A 17,953-nucleotide genomic window follows, 5' to 3' on the forward strand; every position below is an offset into this window, starting at 1 on the left:
ACCATGCAGGGTCAGACATTGAGGATGACTGGTAATCAAATGTAAGGTCAGGCGAGTGTTTTTTTTTTTTTTTTTAAGGGTTAATTCTTAAATTATTACACGTTTCCTCTGAATGCTGTTTAGATGTAAACTTTTGAAATGTAAACTTTTTTTTTCCTTCAGACTTTTCTTATGCCTGCAATAACCAAACATACTGGCAAAAGTATTTGGCTACGTGAGTTACGTGTGTGTTGGAGCTAGCAAACTGAAATTCCTGCCCAGTGCACAAACACACATTCTGAGAGTGTTTTATGTCTCTCAGTTCATGCAGGCAGTGTGTAATGGACCAATCTTAGCGGACATGCTACATACTAAAGTACATACCACAGCAGCGCAGTGGAAATTTACAGTCAATAGAGGCTTGAAAAACTTTACCCACCTGTGTTTTTCCTTCAAGGTGAGTCTTCGATTCAGGGTGATAAAAAAGAAATGGAGAGTAAGAAGATACTGTAGGTGAAAAACCCAGTAAGGTCTCTATACAGACAAGATTCTGAATGTAAGAGAAGAATCAAAATGAAATGAATAGTTCATCCAAAAATGAAAATGTACTGAAATATACTCCCCTTCAAGCCATCCAAGATCTAGAAGAGTTTGTATCTTCATAGAAACAAAAGATTTGGAGAAATTAAGCATTACATCACTTGCTCACCAATGGATCCTCTGCAGTGAATGGGTGCCGTCAGAATGAGAGTCTAAACAGCTGATAAAAACACAAGTAATCCACACGTCACCAGTCCATCAGTTAATATCTTGTGAAGTTAAAATCTGTGTGTTTGTAGCAAACAAATCCATCAAGGTGTTTTAACTTTAAAATGTGCTCTTTGAACTTTTAAATGCATGTTATTGTGCATGTTTCAACTTTTCCCACTTCTCACAGTCTAATCACTTCACACAAAAATAAACACTCTGGCATCTTTTACTCACCTTCATGTTGTTCTAAACCTGTATGGCTTAAATATTTTGTCAGTTGGACACCAACGTATAAACTGTCCATTTCAGAGAAAATGACAATTGCAGGAAAAAAAACAGTTTAGAGATGGAAAGCTGTATGAGGGGAATGCTGCAAAAAAACGGAGGGGTGGGTGTATTTGAGGAGGGTGACGGAGTTGTAGGGAATAGGGGACGGGTTCGGTGGATGTTATTTCATCTTATGTAATGCTTAGCAATCAATCTGAGTCATTATATGCTGCAGAGGGAGCCGGCCTGAGCTCAGATTGATAGCTGTGTAAATAATAGCACCTATGATTAGAATGGCCAGGCTGTCCAGTTAAAAAAAGAGTAGAGGGGATACTGTGTGTGTGCTGTGTAAATCTAAATGTAACTCTTAGTAGTTTATGCATATTAAATGTTGCAAATGAAAATGATGGCTGTATCATATGTATGTATCATATGTTGTATTATATATTTATATATCAAAGCCATCCTTTTCAACATTAAACTGACCTAAACTCATTAATGTCATATTAAATACATCATATAATCACTAGTTTAAGCAAAACACTGTATCATCTGTACTGTAGCATAAGCAACTGTCACAGACACAATATTGGCACAATCTTCCTCAAGGACATGTACCAGTTTCTTTGATAGGAAACCATCTACCAAGAACATAAATGTCATATAAAATGTAAAGTGTTGACTTGAACGCGTTCATGCCCCACAGTAAAACTAACTCATGGGCAATATCACTTTCCCAGCACATACAGCATGACCTGATTTATGAAAGACAGAGGCAGAGGGTCAACCTGTGGCCTCCCTCTCCTATTGGTTTAGACTCACGCTCACATCATTAATGACTATGTTTTCATGACAGAGGCTTTCAGTAATAATGGTAATATGATAATCGTGACTCAATACAGAGGGGAAAGAAAGCTCACCCGATCCATCAGTGTTTTTATTCTATTGTCCATGACTGAGCTGGACTACAGCTGGCAGCTGGGAAAGGATCATAGAGAGAAATAGAGAGAGATATGAGGGCAGAGAGGAAATGCAGCTGTGTTCTTGGCACCCCGCTCTGTCCTGGGGTATGAGACAGACCAACTCATTTCCTGTCTCTTGGCCAGGGCGCCCTCGTCCACCACCCCGTTCTTCTTCATTTTTTTCTCCACTGCCCATACTCCCATCATTTCTGTGTCTCTGGTCTCTCCTTTTCTCTCTGTCTCTCTCAGTCATTCAGAAGTGCTGGCTTATGTAATTATGTAACAGTGAAAAGGGTCGTTCACATAGAAATTCTATTTTTAATAATTTATTTGTATCTGTTGGTCATTGTATACACGCGGCAGATTGATTTGCTGCTTCTTGTGCCATGTGCAGCACGTTTTTAAGATGTTGTGTTAAAAATAGTTCACCTTATGACTCGCCACACAGCAGTTCAATGTCCGTTCAAAAATGACAGATCATTCGGATGAATCTGTGGGTGGGATGAGATTCTCAAGTGTTTATATTAACTCCATCTGTTTTTCACACAAGATTATGTTTGCACACCCACAAACGCACACACACATATGCATTTTAGTTACACTGTGTGTGTATATATATATATATATATATATATATATATATATATATATATATATATACAGTACAGAGCAAGAGTTTTCTTTATTTTCATGACTATGAAAATTGTAGATTCACACTGAAGGCATCAAAACTATGAATTAACACATGTGGAATTATATATGGAATTATATACATAACAAAAAAGTGTGAAACAACTGAAAATATGTCATAATCTAGGTTCTTCAAAGTAGCCACCTTTTGCTTTGATTACTGCTTTGCACACTCTTGGCATTCTCTTGATGAGCTTCAAGAGGTAGTCACCTGAAATGGTCTTCCAACAGTCTTGAAGGAGTTCCCCGAGAGATGCTTAGCACTTGTTGGCCCTTTTGCCTTCTGTCTGCGGTCCAGCTCACCCCTAAACCATCTCGATTGGGTTCAGGTCCGGTGACTGTGGAGGCCAGGTCATCTGGCACAGCACCCCATCACTCTCCTTCTTGGTCAAATAGCCCTTGATGCCTTCAGTGTGACTCTACAATTTTCATAGTCATGAAAATAAAGATAACTCTTTGAATGAGAAGGTGTGTCCAAACTTTTGGTCTGTACTGTGTGTGTGTGTGTATATATATATATATATATATATATATATATATATATATATATATATATATATATATATATATATATATTCACACACACACACACACACAGTACAGACCAAAAGTATATATATATATGTATGTATGTATATATATATATTTTTTTTTTTACAAGAATAATATAACAATGTTAGAGTCTCAAGTGTTTATATTTGCATCTCTGTTTGTATTTTGTCTACTTATGTGATTGGCTATAAAATGTTTAATATTTAAATTAAAAATGGAAAATCTCATATTTATATAATATTTTATATTTTTATATTATTTAAATGTAATGAATATTTCTTATTTTTGTTTTATTTTACAATACAATTATGATATAATCTCAAGTAGCAAATTCTGTTTTCTACTGTCTACTTATCTGAATGACTCCTATGCTCTCTTTTTTTAACTAAAATAGAAAATCTTATTTAATTTTTACATTTTGTAATTTTTTATATTATATTTTAATTATATTTTAATATTACATTTTTATTTTGTATGTTATTCATAATCATTTTACTTTTATTGTTTAATTTTGCAGTAAAGTAATAATACTTACTTAAGGAATACTTAAGGAATCTCAAGTGTTTATATTAGCAACTCTAGCAATTCTTTTGTCCTCTGTCTACTTCTTTTAAACTCAAGATTGCATCCTGTGTGAACAGTCCTGAAGATTTTATCTTTACAGACTAAACTCCTCATCTTCCCGAGACTTTCATCGTTCTTTCCATCCGTCTCACTCACTCTGCTCTACCTGCTGCTGCCTCAGATCTCCTCGAATCTGGGCTCAGATGTGCAGCGCTGATCTCAGAACATGGCTCACTGTTATTAAGTTTGTCTTGCTTTGTCATATCTCTCAAGATTTGTGTGTGTTTGGGTTTGGGGTGTTGTCTTGACCTGGCTGGACTCTTTTGGTGTGTTTAGATAAGACGTCACACCCTTGTTCCTGGAACAGTTGGAAATACCACAAGTCATCTTTTGACTTGTCCTCTTCGACCCTATCCTGTCGTCTGTTTGGCTATGATCAGTGTGTTTATATGAGAGGTTCTTTGCACTTTGCACTTTTTTTTTTTTGTATTCCATTAAAAATGAATGACTTTACTGCACGGTCAATGCTAAAAAGGTAGCTGCAGGTATCAACACTTGAAGTTTAATACCTTTTGATATTTTTTTTTCAAGACCTTTTACATTTTTAAGACCTGCATGTCATGTCAATCACTATGAGGGTACATTTGGCTGCAAAATGGATAGTTCATTCCTATTTGTTGAATTAAAATGATTCCATTGCTATCTATCTATCTGTCTGTCTGTCTGTCTGTATGTCTATCTATCCGTCTATCTATCTATCTATCTGTCTATCCGTCTTTCTGTCTATCCATCTGTCTGTCTGTCTGTATGTCTATCTATCTATCTGTCTGTCTGTCTGTCCGTCCGTCCGTCTATCCGTCTATCCGTCTGTCTGTCTATCCATCTATCCTTCTGTCTGTTTGTCTATCCGTCTGTATATCAGTCTGTCCGTCTATCCGTCTGTCTGACTGTCTGTCTGTCTGTCTGTCCGTCCGTCTTCTATATATCCATCTATCTATCTATCTGTCTGTCCGTCCGTCCGTCCGTCTGTGCTGAAAATGGAAAGTTTAACTTATTTTCCAATATTTAAATATATTTTAATTTAGATAATTCTATACACATGCTTTTTATTTTTATTTTGTGCTTTTTCACTGATCTTTTTTTTTTGTGTATTTTATATTATTGTATATTTATTGCACTTTATATTTGTTTTATTATTAATTTTAGTTTTGTTTTACAGTAAAAGATAGATTTTAGATTTTTTTTTATATTTAGTTTTTGTTTAATATTTTATAGTATTTTATATTTATATTGTTATTTTATTATTTTTTTAACATGATATACACATTTTTACTAAGAAATTAGACAATCTAATATATTCACATTTTTTATATTATTTTTATTTTATATGATTTTGTTTATATTACTTAATTTCTTTTTTTTTTGCAGTAAAAGTTCTTTAATTTTTCCAAAAACATAATATAACATAGTATAATATGTTTTACAATAGTAATATTACAATAGTAGTAAATAATTTGGATTTTTTTATTAATTGTGCCATCCTAGACCTAATGATGGAAATGTTAAAACAAACCAAAAAACTCAGTAATGAAAGTAAACCACCATTTGAGAATGTTCGCTTCTAAAATGTTAGTTGATCCAATTGTCCAATGCATTTGAAAACGAGAGATTACACTCCACTGTAGACACAGCTGTTCAAAACACGCCAGCTGACTTCCACGGAAGCGTCGACTGTCGCTCCGAGTCTTTGTTATTGCACGTTTTGTCCGTGAGATTGCTATTTCCCTGAGGCCGTGGAGGTGTATCTATACAGAAGTGACACCTGGTTTGTTCTCTCCACAAATCTCTAAATTAGAGCTGTCACATGCCTGCCTGTATCACGTCATAGCTATGAGATTGCCTACACAGGGCCCTTGTTTAGAATGAGGGGTGATTTGTCAACGTTTTAATGCCTTTTCTTTATAGTCGCCTTTCCCAGAGCGGGTTGGTCGTGTCTGGTATGTCATTACTTGCTCAAGGACGTTTTGATGCCATTATCAGTGCCATTAGAGTGGTATTGGCTGCTTTATTCCGTCGTTTTTCTTCAATGTTTACCTGATAAACTAATCTGTTCAGGTGTTTAGTGCCCTGGAGTGTGAGAGAAAAAGCCAGTCACGTTACATGACTGCCTGACACACACACACACTCACACACACACACACACACACACACACACACACACACACACACACACACACACACAGACAGCAGGAGAGGGTGTGTCTGCACAGCCAATGAAGGTTTTCATACCTGTGGGCGTGGTTAATTATAATTCACATTAACACTCATCAATTGAAAAGGAGCCTTTGCTAAGCTTTAATAATGTTGCTGATCTATTTTAGCAACTGTTGCTGCCAGTTTTCTCATATCATTTGCTCGTTGCTTATGTAAGTGCAGAATGTTTTGATTGTATATTTAAGTTAATTTAAGTATTTATAGACTGAGGCTAGTCATTGTGATGTTTATAGAGACTTTGGTTTAAACTTTTGTTTGTAAAATTGTTTAAAGCATGACAAATATTAACAGTTCAGTCATTTGTCCATTTGTTATTTAAATATTTATTTTATGTAATTATTAAGGTTTTGTTTTACATTAAAAGTTAGAATTTCAATTTTATTGAAAGCAGAATATCTTATATTTTTATTTAATATTGTATAATATTGTATGTTATTTTTATTGATATTTTATTATTTGTATTATTTTATTATTTTACCCAGAATAGAAAATCTAACATCTAAATCATATTTTTTCAATATTATTTTTATTTTATATGATTTATATTTATATTACTTTAGTGATTTTTTTTTAATGGTAAAAGTTAGAATTTCTTTATTTTCACAGAAAACAGAATACCTTATATTTATTTATAAGTATTTTATTTCACAAAAATATTAATTATTGATCATAATTGAGCACCAGATCATCTTATTACAATGATTTCTGAAGGATCATGTGACACTGATGGCTGGAGGCTGAGATTTCCATCACAGGAATAAGCCTACATAAACACAATATCAAATACACATATTCACATCTGACTGAAAAAGAAGAAGAGAAATCTCAAGTTCGTTCCTGAAGGACGTTCTATAGCAACAGTAAGGGGATGAAGCTTAGTATATGGTCAGTAAATTCTGAATATTTCCCCAAAGCAAAGAGTGTCAAGTGTTAGCCTGAGCAGTCATGTGTCATCTTCCTGCTTTAAAAACTTCACATTGTGAATACTGTATGATTTTTAGTGTCTGTGTTCATGTATATTTGAGGTGGCATGATGCATCCTGGCTTTACTCCCGAAGAGACAGATGTGCAAATGAATCGTGTGCATACACATTAATTCTCTCCCTCTCTCTCTGGCAGCTGTACGTAATCAAGATAATGCATCTGAAGCTCAGTGTTTCTGACCCTCGATCTGTGCTTGCTGTCTATTGCTGTTCATTATAACATATCTACATTCAGCTTGAATATATATTTTTATCTTGCCATCAATGAAAAGCATTAAATTAGGTTTTTACCATAATTTGTTATAGATTTAAGGCAAGACGTGCATTACTATTTTTTATATTTATGGAGCATTTGAAAAATGTGTCACTCCAATTACATTTCTGTGAAGAACACCATAGTAACACATTTACATTAATTCATTTATCCATAGTGACACCCTGGAAACCGCCCAGAGCAAATATAAATACACACTTAAAAGCCGATTTAAACAGTGTAAGTACTTAGCAACGCCCACAGCACAAGTATTTTAACATCTAGTGTTCCATTGAATAATTGTGCCCCAGCCAGAGGAGGACAAAGGCTGATTCCACCCCCTTCTTTAATTGAGGTTAGATAATGAAACGAAAAGGAGTCGTTTAGTTCTGCGTATTGAGGAATGAAACAATGGGGTCTTGTTATAGAGAGGTGATGATACTTGACTGCGGGTCACGGTGGGTTGTGTGGGGTGAAGTTAGTCACCTGTCAGAGAGAACGTTAATGAAGACAGCCTCCTCTGTTCTTCTCAGCCCGGAGAAAGACACAAGGTCAGAGTGGCTATTCACACTGATAGTACTATACATACATGTGAGACCTGTTTGATTGATGAACAAAACGTTCTTTTAAACCGCTTCTTTTTAATGATTTTGTGACTTTTTATATATTAAGGAACCATAAACGTATAAAAGACAGCCATACAAGTTCAAAAGTTTTTTTTATGCCTTTTTATATTCTCACCAAGGCTGCATTTATTTGATCAGAAATACAGCAGTAACAAAACACTAAGAACTGTTTTCTATTTGAAGATTTGTTTTTGATTGAATATTCTTACAATGGCGTAACAGTCTTATTTTTATAAATGTTATCGATATTGGGTTTTGCTACTTAATATTTTTGTGGAAACTGTGATACACTACCATTCAAATGAATGAATAAATAAATAAGTGCATTTTCAACAAGGACACAACACATTGATCAAGTGTAGTGAAGACATCTATAAAAGATTTCTGTATCATAAAATTGCTATAATTATTGACAATAACTGAAACCCAAAATCAGCATGAATGATTTCTGAAGGATCATGTGACACTGAAGAATTTTAAAAACTGTATTTTAAATTGCTATATATGTAATAAATGAATAAATGCAATAATCTATTCGTTCATTATTTATTCATAAACGTTCTTTATAAATTTACTTATCTATTTATTCATTGAAATGAAATGTTCAGCTCTGACAAACATTTTTATTGAAATAGCACGCACTGATTATTTAACACAGACTGTGTATAAAGAAAGTAAACCATGTCCTTTTTTATGTATTTTACTCGAAAACAAAATGAATGCATTTGAATCGCTAAAATGAATCAGATATGTCCAAGTGCTAGTGTTTGTAGCATGGGCGCTTTGAACCCTTGCTTTCTGGTCTTTTGTATGCATTTTCCCAGCGTATGGCAGCAAGATCTTCCATTCTATTTTAATTATTAATTACAATCCCTCTTAACACCCCCGTGTGTGTGAGGGGGAGAGAGATACTGTGTTTGTGTGAAGGCAGAAGAATGCAGCATGGTTAATTGCGTCTGGCCGTGAAGTGCTCAGTCCTGAGGAGCACAATGAACACAAACACACAGCCTGTCCCTCTCTCTTTCACTCTCTCTGATGCCTGACTCTCCCGGTCTCTGTCTTTGTGCAGAGCAGAGTTTTCTATCCTGACACACAGGATAGTTTATGACATTTAAAAACAACTGTGGCTTTTGGCCTTGCATTTCCTGAAATGTTTCTTGTTTTTGTGTGTCTTTGTTATTTATTTTTTTTAAGTCGAAATAAAGTCTCAAATGATTGTGGCTAAAATGATTTAAATTAAAATGAATTTAGTACAGTAGTACAAAATACAAATGTATGCTATTTTCAGCTTACTATGATTTGAGAAGCACCAGTCCTAATTTTTGCATCCAGTAGGATGGATAATATGTTAATTTGGGATTCTGACACTGTCACAGGACATCAGCCGGCACCTGTTCTCAAGATGCACAACTGACACACAATATCTGTCCTGCACAATCAGATTAGACGTGTGGAGGTGTGACTGCTGGACTGTAGAGGAGGGACAGATGGAGGTGTGATAGAGGGGGGTGGCGCATTACTGATTTATATGGTCAGTGTAGGTGAGCGTCTCTCCTTCTCTTTGTCTCAGAAGCAGGAGAAGAAATAACAGCCTCGTGTCTCCCAGAGGCAGTGGGCTGAGACGTAGAGCGTGCAGCCACAGGCAAAAACACCTTTCAGACGACTCCATGTGTTCTGCTGCTCGTGATAGGAGCAGAAGGGGTTTGTGCTAGTGATAGACAGACATATATCAGCCATGCCCATTACATTGCCTTTATTTGGCCACTTTTGGCTGATAATAATACTGTTTGGCCAAGTAAATGTATGCTGTCATGTATGCTGTCATAGTTAATATACATAGTTAATCATAAATAATCATAGAAAACTGTAAGTTTGGAGGTTGAAAAGACTGTTTCTGAATGTTTTATTTTATATATATATATATATATATATATATATATATATATATATATATATATATATATATATATATATATATATATATATATATATATGTGTGTGTGTTTTATCTTGTTTTATCTTTTTGCTTAATGTTTTATATAAATGCCATTATCAAAAATAAATCCTACTGACAAATTTAAATTATTTTTTTCAATTAATTTATTTTTGAATTATTTTCAAGCATAACGTATATACTTTAAGTGTTTTAATAAATAAATTAATTTATTTATAACATTTGATATAAAAATGATTTATTTAAATTTTCAAGCAGACTGGGGCACAAACTATTTAAAATATTTAATTAGGCAAATAAATGTTTATTATGTATTTATTAAAGCATTTTATTATTAAAAAGCCAATATATTGGTATTATATTATATTATATTATATTTGAACTATAGCACTGTTCAACTTAACATAGTAAAATAAAATAACAAATATTTGCATGTCATATTTCTGTCACTAATATTCTAGAAATGTCTTCAACTCCTGTCACTATTGTTTGATGCACAATATCCCAGACTCCTCACACAGACACAAACAAACACAGAACCGTTTATTCTGCTGATCAAATGTCTAAGGCTGTTTGAATCTAGGGTGTGTGTCTGAGAAAGTTGTGGGAAGAGAGTTCCACTTGTAGCTCATTTCACTTGGGACTTGACTGCAAATGTGAGAGCGTCCGTTAGGACACTCATTCTGTGGACCTTTTCCTCAAGCAGAAAGCTCTTGACGTGACCCACATACTTACACAGGGTTCTTAAAAGAGTGCTGGAGCGAGGGAGAGAGAAAGGGAATGAGACAGTGGGCGGAAGAGAGAAGACGAGGAGAGAGAGAGTTGAGGGCTCAAGGCTGATGCAGCACCCTGCGGGCTCCTACAGATGAGAGAGGGGGACTGGGGTCACTCAGGTGGGACGCAACTCTCTCCTTCTCGAGTTTTCAATTTCTAAATGCTTTTTGGCATGATTGTTTCACACATAGTATTTCTGAAGAATCAATAAAAGAAGCAAGTACTATGACATGTAGTATTTAATATAAGAACAAACTGAATATAATAAAATAAAATAAAATAAAAATGTGTTTTTCCATTTTCAGAAATTTGAGCTACTTGATGGTTATATGTTTTAATTAATCTAATAAATAATACATGAATAAAATAAAAATAAATTATTATAATAAATAATATAGTAAAGAATTTATATGAAACAAATAAATGTTTATTCAAAAATAAAATAACATACAATAATAAAATAATAGGATGGTTATGTTTTTATTTATTTTGTATTTTATTTTTTTGTTATAATTGTTATTATATTAAACAAATGTGCACATAATCATCAAGTTGTCAATGCTACTATTTTTATTTTTAAAATAAACATTTATTTTTAATTTTATTAACACTATTATATAAATATCTATATAATACAAAGAATTTATATATATAATATAATAAAGAATTTATATATATATATATATATATATATATATATATATATATATATATATATATATATATATATATTATGTGTGTAAATGTTTTTATTATATTATTGTATGTTTATATTTAATATAATAATAAAAAATAAAATATAGTAATGATATATACCTCATGTTATTTGATCAAATTAAATGAAATATGTATCTCCTGTCATTTGACTGTCATCAACACCTACCCATTCATCTGTCCAAGTTATCAGTCTTACATTTTTAGACTTGATTGTCTTAAGACAATCATAGTGTTACGTTCATGGATTTCTTTTCCCTTATTTGGTCACCTTCCTTTTCTTGTTTTGGTTAATTGATTATTCCCCACCTGTCTCCAGTTCCCTCATTACCTCCTGTGTGTTTAAATACCCGGTCTGTTCGGTTCCTCCTCGTCCGTGATTGTCAAAGTTACGTCAAAGCTGTGTCATGCTGTTACTGTTAACCTGATGTAGTACTGTGAAGTTATGATGTTAATGTGTTGTATACATAGACTGTATAAAAATATGGACGTAGTGTCCGTGACGTCACCCGTAGATTACTGAAGAGAGTTTTTGAAGCCTAAAGTGTGTAGAGCGGGCCACTGCGCGACTCTCCCGGACAATCAAAAATGGGCAAAAAGGCAGGAGCTAGTTGCTGTAGCCACGCCCACCTAGCGCGACGGCAGTTGTCAGCAGCGGCAATCTCCCTGTCACTCAAGTGGCCACGCCCTTAATTATGCAGAACTTTAAGTCTTAATATAATTTAAACGGATGAGTTATAAAAAAAATTCACCCCCCTCACAGTTGTCATGAAGGGCAAATTTAGCTATTTAGACCAAAATCATTTTTTGAACCAGGCTGTAAACATGTTTTTTCCTGCTGTAAAGTTGGGCATTTTAACATGGGGAGTCTATGGAACTGACTCCCTTTTGCAGCCAACCTCAAGCGGCCAGTCGATGAATTGCAGTTTTAGTCACTTCCTTATTGGCCTCACGAGAGAGAGCGGGAGGTTGGTGCTCGGTTGTATATAGTCTGTAATCTCCTTCGTTATCCAGTAAACTCCTCATTTAATCCAGGTCCTCCTCAAGATCTTTATTCTTTCGTTAGCATACACCCTACTTGTAACACATAGCAGTGAGCAGGCAGTCTCTCTCTGTCTGGGGTGGTGGCATTAAGTTCATAATGGCAATTTTAATGGTAAACATAATTTTGGTTATTGTGTTTTTATATATTTGGATATTCTGTATTTAGTAGTATTATGTTTGTGTAATCTGTAATGTTGACAGGCATTCAAGTATTATGACACAAGTTAGATTTATTATTTAGATTTATTTTTTAACAGTCATGTAGGCTACATTGCAAGGGAACACCTATACTAATGTATAATTCTTAAATAATAAATCATATGAATAAATAATTATTGCTCAGCATTGTTTTTGTTGTTGGTTTTTTTTTTTTTTTACTGAAAATATTTAGCAACTATATATATAATGACTTGATATAAATACGTTGTTAATGCAGATATTACTTAATTCCTGAGCTATAATTAATGTTGTCATATGAACAACCAGTGAGTTTCAACTATTGAACTTTTAAAACCTATTGGAAACAAAACATGCTTTGTCATTTGTTTGTGAATCGCACTATACATTGCTCAGTGAGTCACATGTTGATTTGGTAACAACTTTGATAAACGTTTTATTGTTCATAAAACAATATGAACTTAGTTCTCTACTATATAGCATAAAAGTTTCAAATTCAAACAAGTGTGTATTTGAGAGAGTGATAGCATCGTCAGCGGTTTTGAAGCGAGCGGGAGAGGGTGAGGTTCACAGGGCCTTGAAATGAAAGAGCACTCCCACAAAACGAGCACAATAAAAGGGAGGACTATTTCCAAGGTTGTTTTAGTAAGTTGTGGAGAGATGATCCCACACTCAGACTCCATGGAGATGAAATCTAAACGGCTCCCCCTGCCTCCCTCATTCTCTTGTTCTCACACTCCTGGACTGTTTGTTTTGTCTCTGTAGTTTTCCTCCCTTCTCTCGCTTTTTTTTTGTCTGTGTCTCTCTTTCTGTCAGGTCAACTCTTATTTTCAGTCCGTCTTTTTCTATCTCTCTGCAGTTGCAGGTGTGCAGTAGCTGTCTATATGTGCCCCTCGGTGAGCCCACCTCACACAGTGTTTATTAAAATGGCACGCCGGGAACTTTGGTCTTCCGCTGTTTTAGTGCGCTGCGGTGACATGAATATTAAATACTGATTGCGAGGGAATGTGGCTAGTCAGCGGGCGCTCAGAGGATCAAGGTTTTTGTCAAACGAAGGAGGGGAAAGGAATGTCTCTGAGCATCGGACGACAATAAATAACTGGCATCTTGTCTAACAACTTTGAAAATCCCACTACATTTCTTCTGTAGTCCTTCAAAATTATTATTATTGCTGAGAATCATTTTGTTCATTGCCCTGTTTTATTGATTTTATGGTTATATTAGTATTGATTATTCTCTGCTACCAGTATCATTTACAATGCTCAGCTTCAGTATGAATGATCTGATAATTGATTCTGCCAGCCTATTGCAGCATTTGTGTTTATGTTTTTGTAAAATGAATACTAATTAACCACTGTCCCATGATTGTCTACGGTCTATAGTTTTATGACTTGTGTATCATTCTGTGATCTTTTTTCGTGCATTATATTTTTTTGTTATATAAATATATTTTTTTTATTTTAACTGCGTTTTGGTTTTATTTTATATTTTATTTTATTATTTTGTTTTTAGATATTTTATTTAAACTACATTCCTAATTAATTTTTGTTTTTGTTTTATTTGATTATTATTTTTTATTCATTTATTTTTTTAATATTTTTATTTTTCAAACAGCCATATAAATCGATGTGAGAATGCTGTGGTGTACCATGGTACTTTAATACTGTATATGCCATGGTTCTAAATGATTACCATATTCATTTCAATCTAAAAATCATGGTAGTACTATCTTAATAAAAAGAAAAAGCTTGTACAGTACATTTCAGTTTATATATATATATATATATATATATATATATATATATATATATATATATATATATGTATATATGTATATGTATATGTATATATGTATGTGTGTAGTATTAGTTTTTTATTTTATTTATTTTTGTATATTAATAAAATACAATATACTATACAATAATGACCTAATTTTAGAAAAACAAAGCATAGTGGCACAATGAGATGTAGAGTTGTGGACTGAAATGAAAAGCAGGGCATCCTCTCTGTCTGCGGTTATGAGTGGTGGTCCATATTGAAGGTCAGCTGTGATCGATGCTTTTTGACATGCCTACACAGAATGACGTCAGAGCCTCAAATAGCAACCGAGCAAGCATGTGTATGAGTGTGTGCATGACTGAGGACTTTCTGAAGAGTACTTTGGCACCAAAGACGCATACTTTCACTGTGTGTGATAACCTTTGCCTGACCTCAATGCCACAAAAACATTTACCCCAGAGCAACCTGGTGATTATTTGCACACTGCAGTGTTTCTAATGGGTGCGAAGACCTTCTGCAAGCAGCACCACTTGCTTCTGTGCTTGTTTGCACTGAGCTAAGTGGCATTGTGTATGAAAAATGACTCTCACAGCATGAGTGCATCGGGCTTGCCATGCAAATATCAACAACAGGAACGGATGTTTGCACTTGTGTGCATAATGTCACCCTTGCATACATGTAAGGTGTGCAATGCCACGCATGCAAACACAAACACACCTGCAGGGTCACAGCCTGACAGGTTAAGGTATACAAAATGAACCACAAACGAACCTCCGTATCACATCTGCATGTACAGGAGCTCATATTTCTGTGTTTGTGGATCTGGAACAGGGCTGTGAATTTCTCACCACTGATTTTTGCATTACTAGCAGACGTTTTATACGTGAGAGAACGAGGATGATATTTAGTGTGGCGTGTGTTTGTGTTTATTACACCCGCCAAAAGTCCTGCATCAGCAGCTGCTGGTCTGTTTTGCATATGGCATTGGAAGAAGGCAGAGAAAAGATTGAAGTGGGATATGCATTTGCATTCGTGGCAGCTGTAATCTGTCCTCAGTGTCACAGAGATACTTTGGGCTGGTAGCGCTGTTGTTTATTTGAATGATGTCAGGCAGACAGACCAGCAGGCGCAAGGCTTTATGCAATGACATCACTTCAGAAGGGTGATGTCATGTGCTTTACACCTTGCATGAGAGCCAATGGGAGAATTAACTGCCAAACTGAGTCTTTTCCTGCCCTTGAGTGCCTGTCGGAAGGATTTTGTTTCTGTTTTGTTCCAGATGTTTCTTCTTTAGAAAAAAATAGTGCTGTCAAATGATTAATCACATTTTTTTTTTAAAATTAAAGTTTTTGTTTACATAATATGTGTGCTGTGTATTGACACACATGTCTATAAAAAAAATAAACTTTCATTTTTACTAAACATTTTTTAAGTTATGTTTTCATTTTCAGTTTAGTCAGTCTTTTTCAGTTATTTCAGTTTTATTTCAGTTTTTAGCTGTTTTGTTATGTGCTTTTATCGCTTTAATTGGTTTTAGTGTTGTCTTTACAAATAAAATCACTGTGTTCTACTCTCACCCCTAAAACTGAGGCATCAGTCTGTTATCTGTGTGTGTGTGTGTAAGAGAGAGAGAGAGGTGCATTTCCTCCACCTTTAAGGCTTGCTGAACATCTTTCCATACCCGACATCAGCCTCTTTGTCTTTCCACACATGTCCCGCTTTCTTTTCCCTCCATATGGCATTTATTTATCTTCAATCCCTCTATCCAAAAGAGTGGCCCTCCGTCTTTCCTCAGAATGATGATTCACAAGCGGTGGCCAGAGTCACGCACCGTCTCTCTCCTCCCTCCTCACCCGCTGTGTCCGTGGCAACAAACTGCGTCCAGTGTTTGTCTTTATTCCTCAACTCCGTCAACTTAAATGGGTACAATGAGGTCTTACGGCTGAGACGTAACCAATGCCAGCTTTGGGCTGAATGGAACGGGTTGCACATTAACTGGTTTTGGGCCAAAAACATCTCAGTTTCCCTCTGTGGTGAAGCACAGTGCAAATGCTTCATTAATGTGCACTTAACCAGACTTTTTTGTAAATTGGGATCATTTAAAGGGATAGTGTATATATAACTTGTCCTTATTGCTAAATCAATTTTTTTAAAACTGTATTTGTTCTGCGGTGACTGTATTTACAGTATTTCACTTCTGTGTCTGCAGAGCTCCAGAGATCATCCTGGGTCTGCCGTTCTGTGAGGCCATAGACATGTGGTCCCTGGGTTGTGTCATCGCTGAGCTGTTTCTGGGCTGGCCGCTCTACCCCGGAGCATCTGAGTATGACCAGGTAAGACTTGTCTAATTCTTTAAATGGATTAAAAATGGAGACAGTATAGAGCTGGGAGATTTCATATCCAGTATGCGCTGCACCGTATGCACCGTTAGTAAATTTGAGGGTATTTCTTGTACTGTATCTTGGCTGTTCCCATGCGCCTGTTACCGAGGACGGATTGGGACACTCGGGGTGCCAGCTTCTATGGAGACCCTCCCTTGATGCCCTGCATTGTATAAAAATAGCAGAAAAACAAGTCTTGTTACTGTATATATACATGCAAACATTATGGTCAATAAATTTTCTGTATTTTTTTTTTATAAAGTAATTAATTTATTAGCAAAGGTGTGTTAAATTGATTAAAAGTGACAGTAAAGAAAATTGTAAAAAAAAAAAAAAAAAAAAAAAGAGAGAGAGAGAAACTTACCATTTTATTCATCATACATTTGTGATACAAGGAGGACATTTAAACAATTTCTAAAGATTTCTATTTAATTAAATTCGCTTTAATAATTTTAATTAATATATTTGATAATAGCAAATAAATGCTGTTCATTTTTACATTTCTGTTTATCCAAGATAAATATCCTAAAAAATAAAATGTATCATCATTGCCACACAAAATATGAAGCAGCACAACTGTTTTCAACATTGATAATATTTAGAAATGTTTACTGAGCATCAAACTTGATCTGATTATGAGCATTTTAAAAATGTAATAATCTAATTACAAGTATTCGTTATTAACCGGCCTGAAAATTGCATACTATAGACTAAAGACTATGTGTTCTATCTGTTATATGCACTGATATTTTGTATATTTTGTTTATATTTAAAAAAAAAATTGCCAACTAATAATGCATTCAAAATAAAATGTGTTTACAAAATCTGCTCCACTGTCCATTAAATCATGCTGCTGATTTCAAAGATTATCAAAGATAAATATTTCCACACAAAATATGAAGTATCATTGATCATAATCAGAAATGTTAATTGAGAATCAAATGAAATTGTAGTGATTTTTGAAAGATCAATATTGTAATGATGCAGAAAATTTTGCTAGGCGTCACGGAAATAAATTACATTTTATAATTATATTATAGAATTTTTTTTCTTTAAGAATATTTCACAATATTGCTCTTTTTTTATCAAATAATTACAGCCTTGATGAGCAGAAGAGATTTATTTAAAAATCATTAATAGTTTTAATATTTCCGAACTTTTGGCAGGTTTTTTAATAGCCTAATTTTTATATTATATATTATTAATTATTATCATGATTATTAAATGTTG

At 34.4% G+C, this 17,953-nt stretch overlaps 1 protein-coding gene across 5 annotated transcripts in view; it reads left to right on the forward strand.

Moving 5' to 3' along the window:
- Positions 1–17,953, forward strand: part of LOC132101648 (homeodomain-interacting protein kinase 2-like) — a 91,960-nt gene that overhangs the window by 47,294 nt on the left and 26,713 nt on the right. For all 5 annotated transcript variants that reach the window (XM_059506744.1, XM_059506741.1, XM_059506743.1 and 2 more), the window contains one exon: positions 16,552–16,675. In XM_059506744.1, the coding sequence (XP_059362727.1) occupies positions 16,552–16,675 (124 nt within the window). The remainder of the gene's footprint in view (positions 1–16,551; positions 16,676–17,953) is intronic.

This window comes from Carassius carassius, chromosome 23, assembly GCF_963082965.1.
Source record: "Carassius carassius chromosome 23, fCarCar2.1, whole genome shotgun sequence".
Classification (NCBI taxonomy): domain Eukaryota; kingdom Metazoa; phylum Chordata; class Actinopteri; order Cypriniformes; family Cyprinidae; genus Carassius; species Carassius carassius.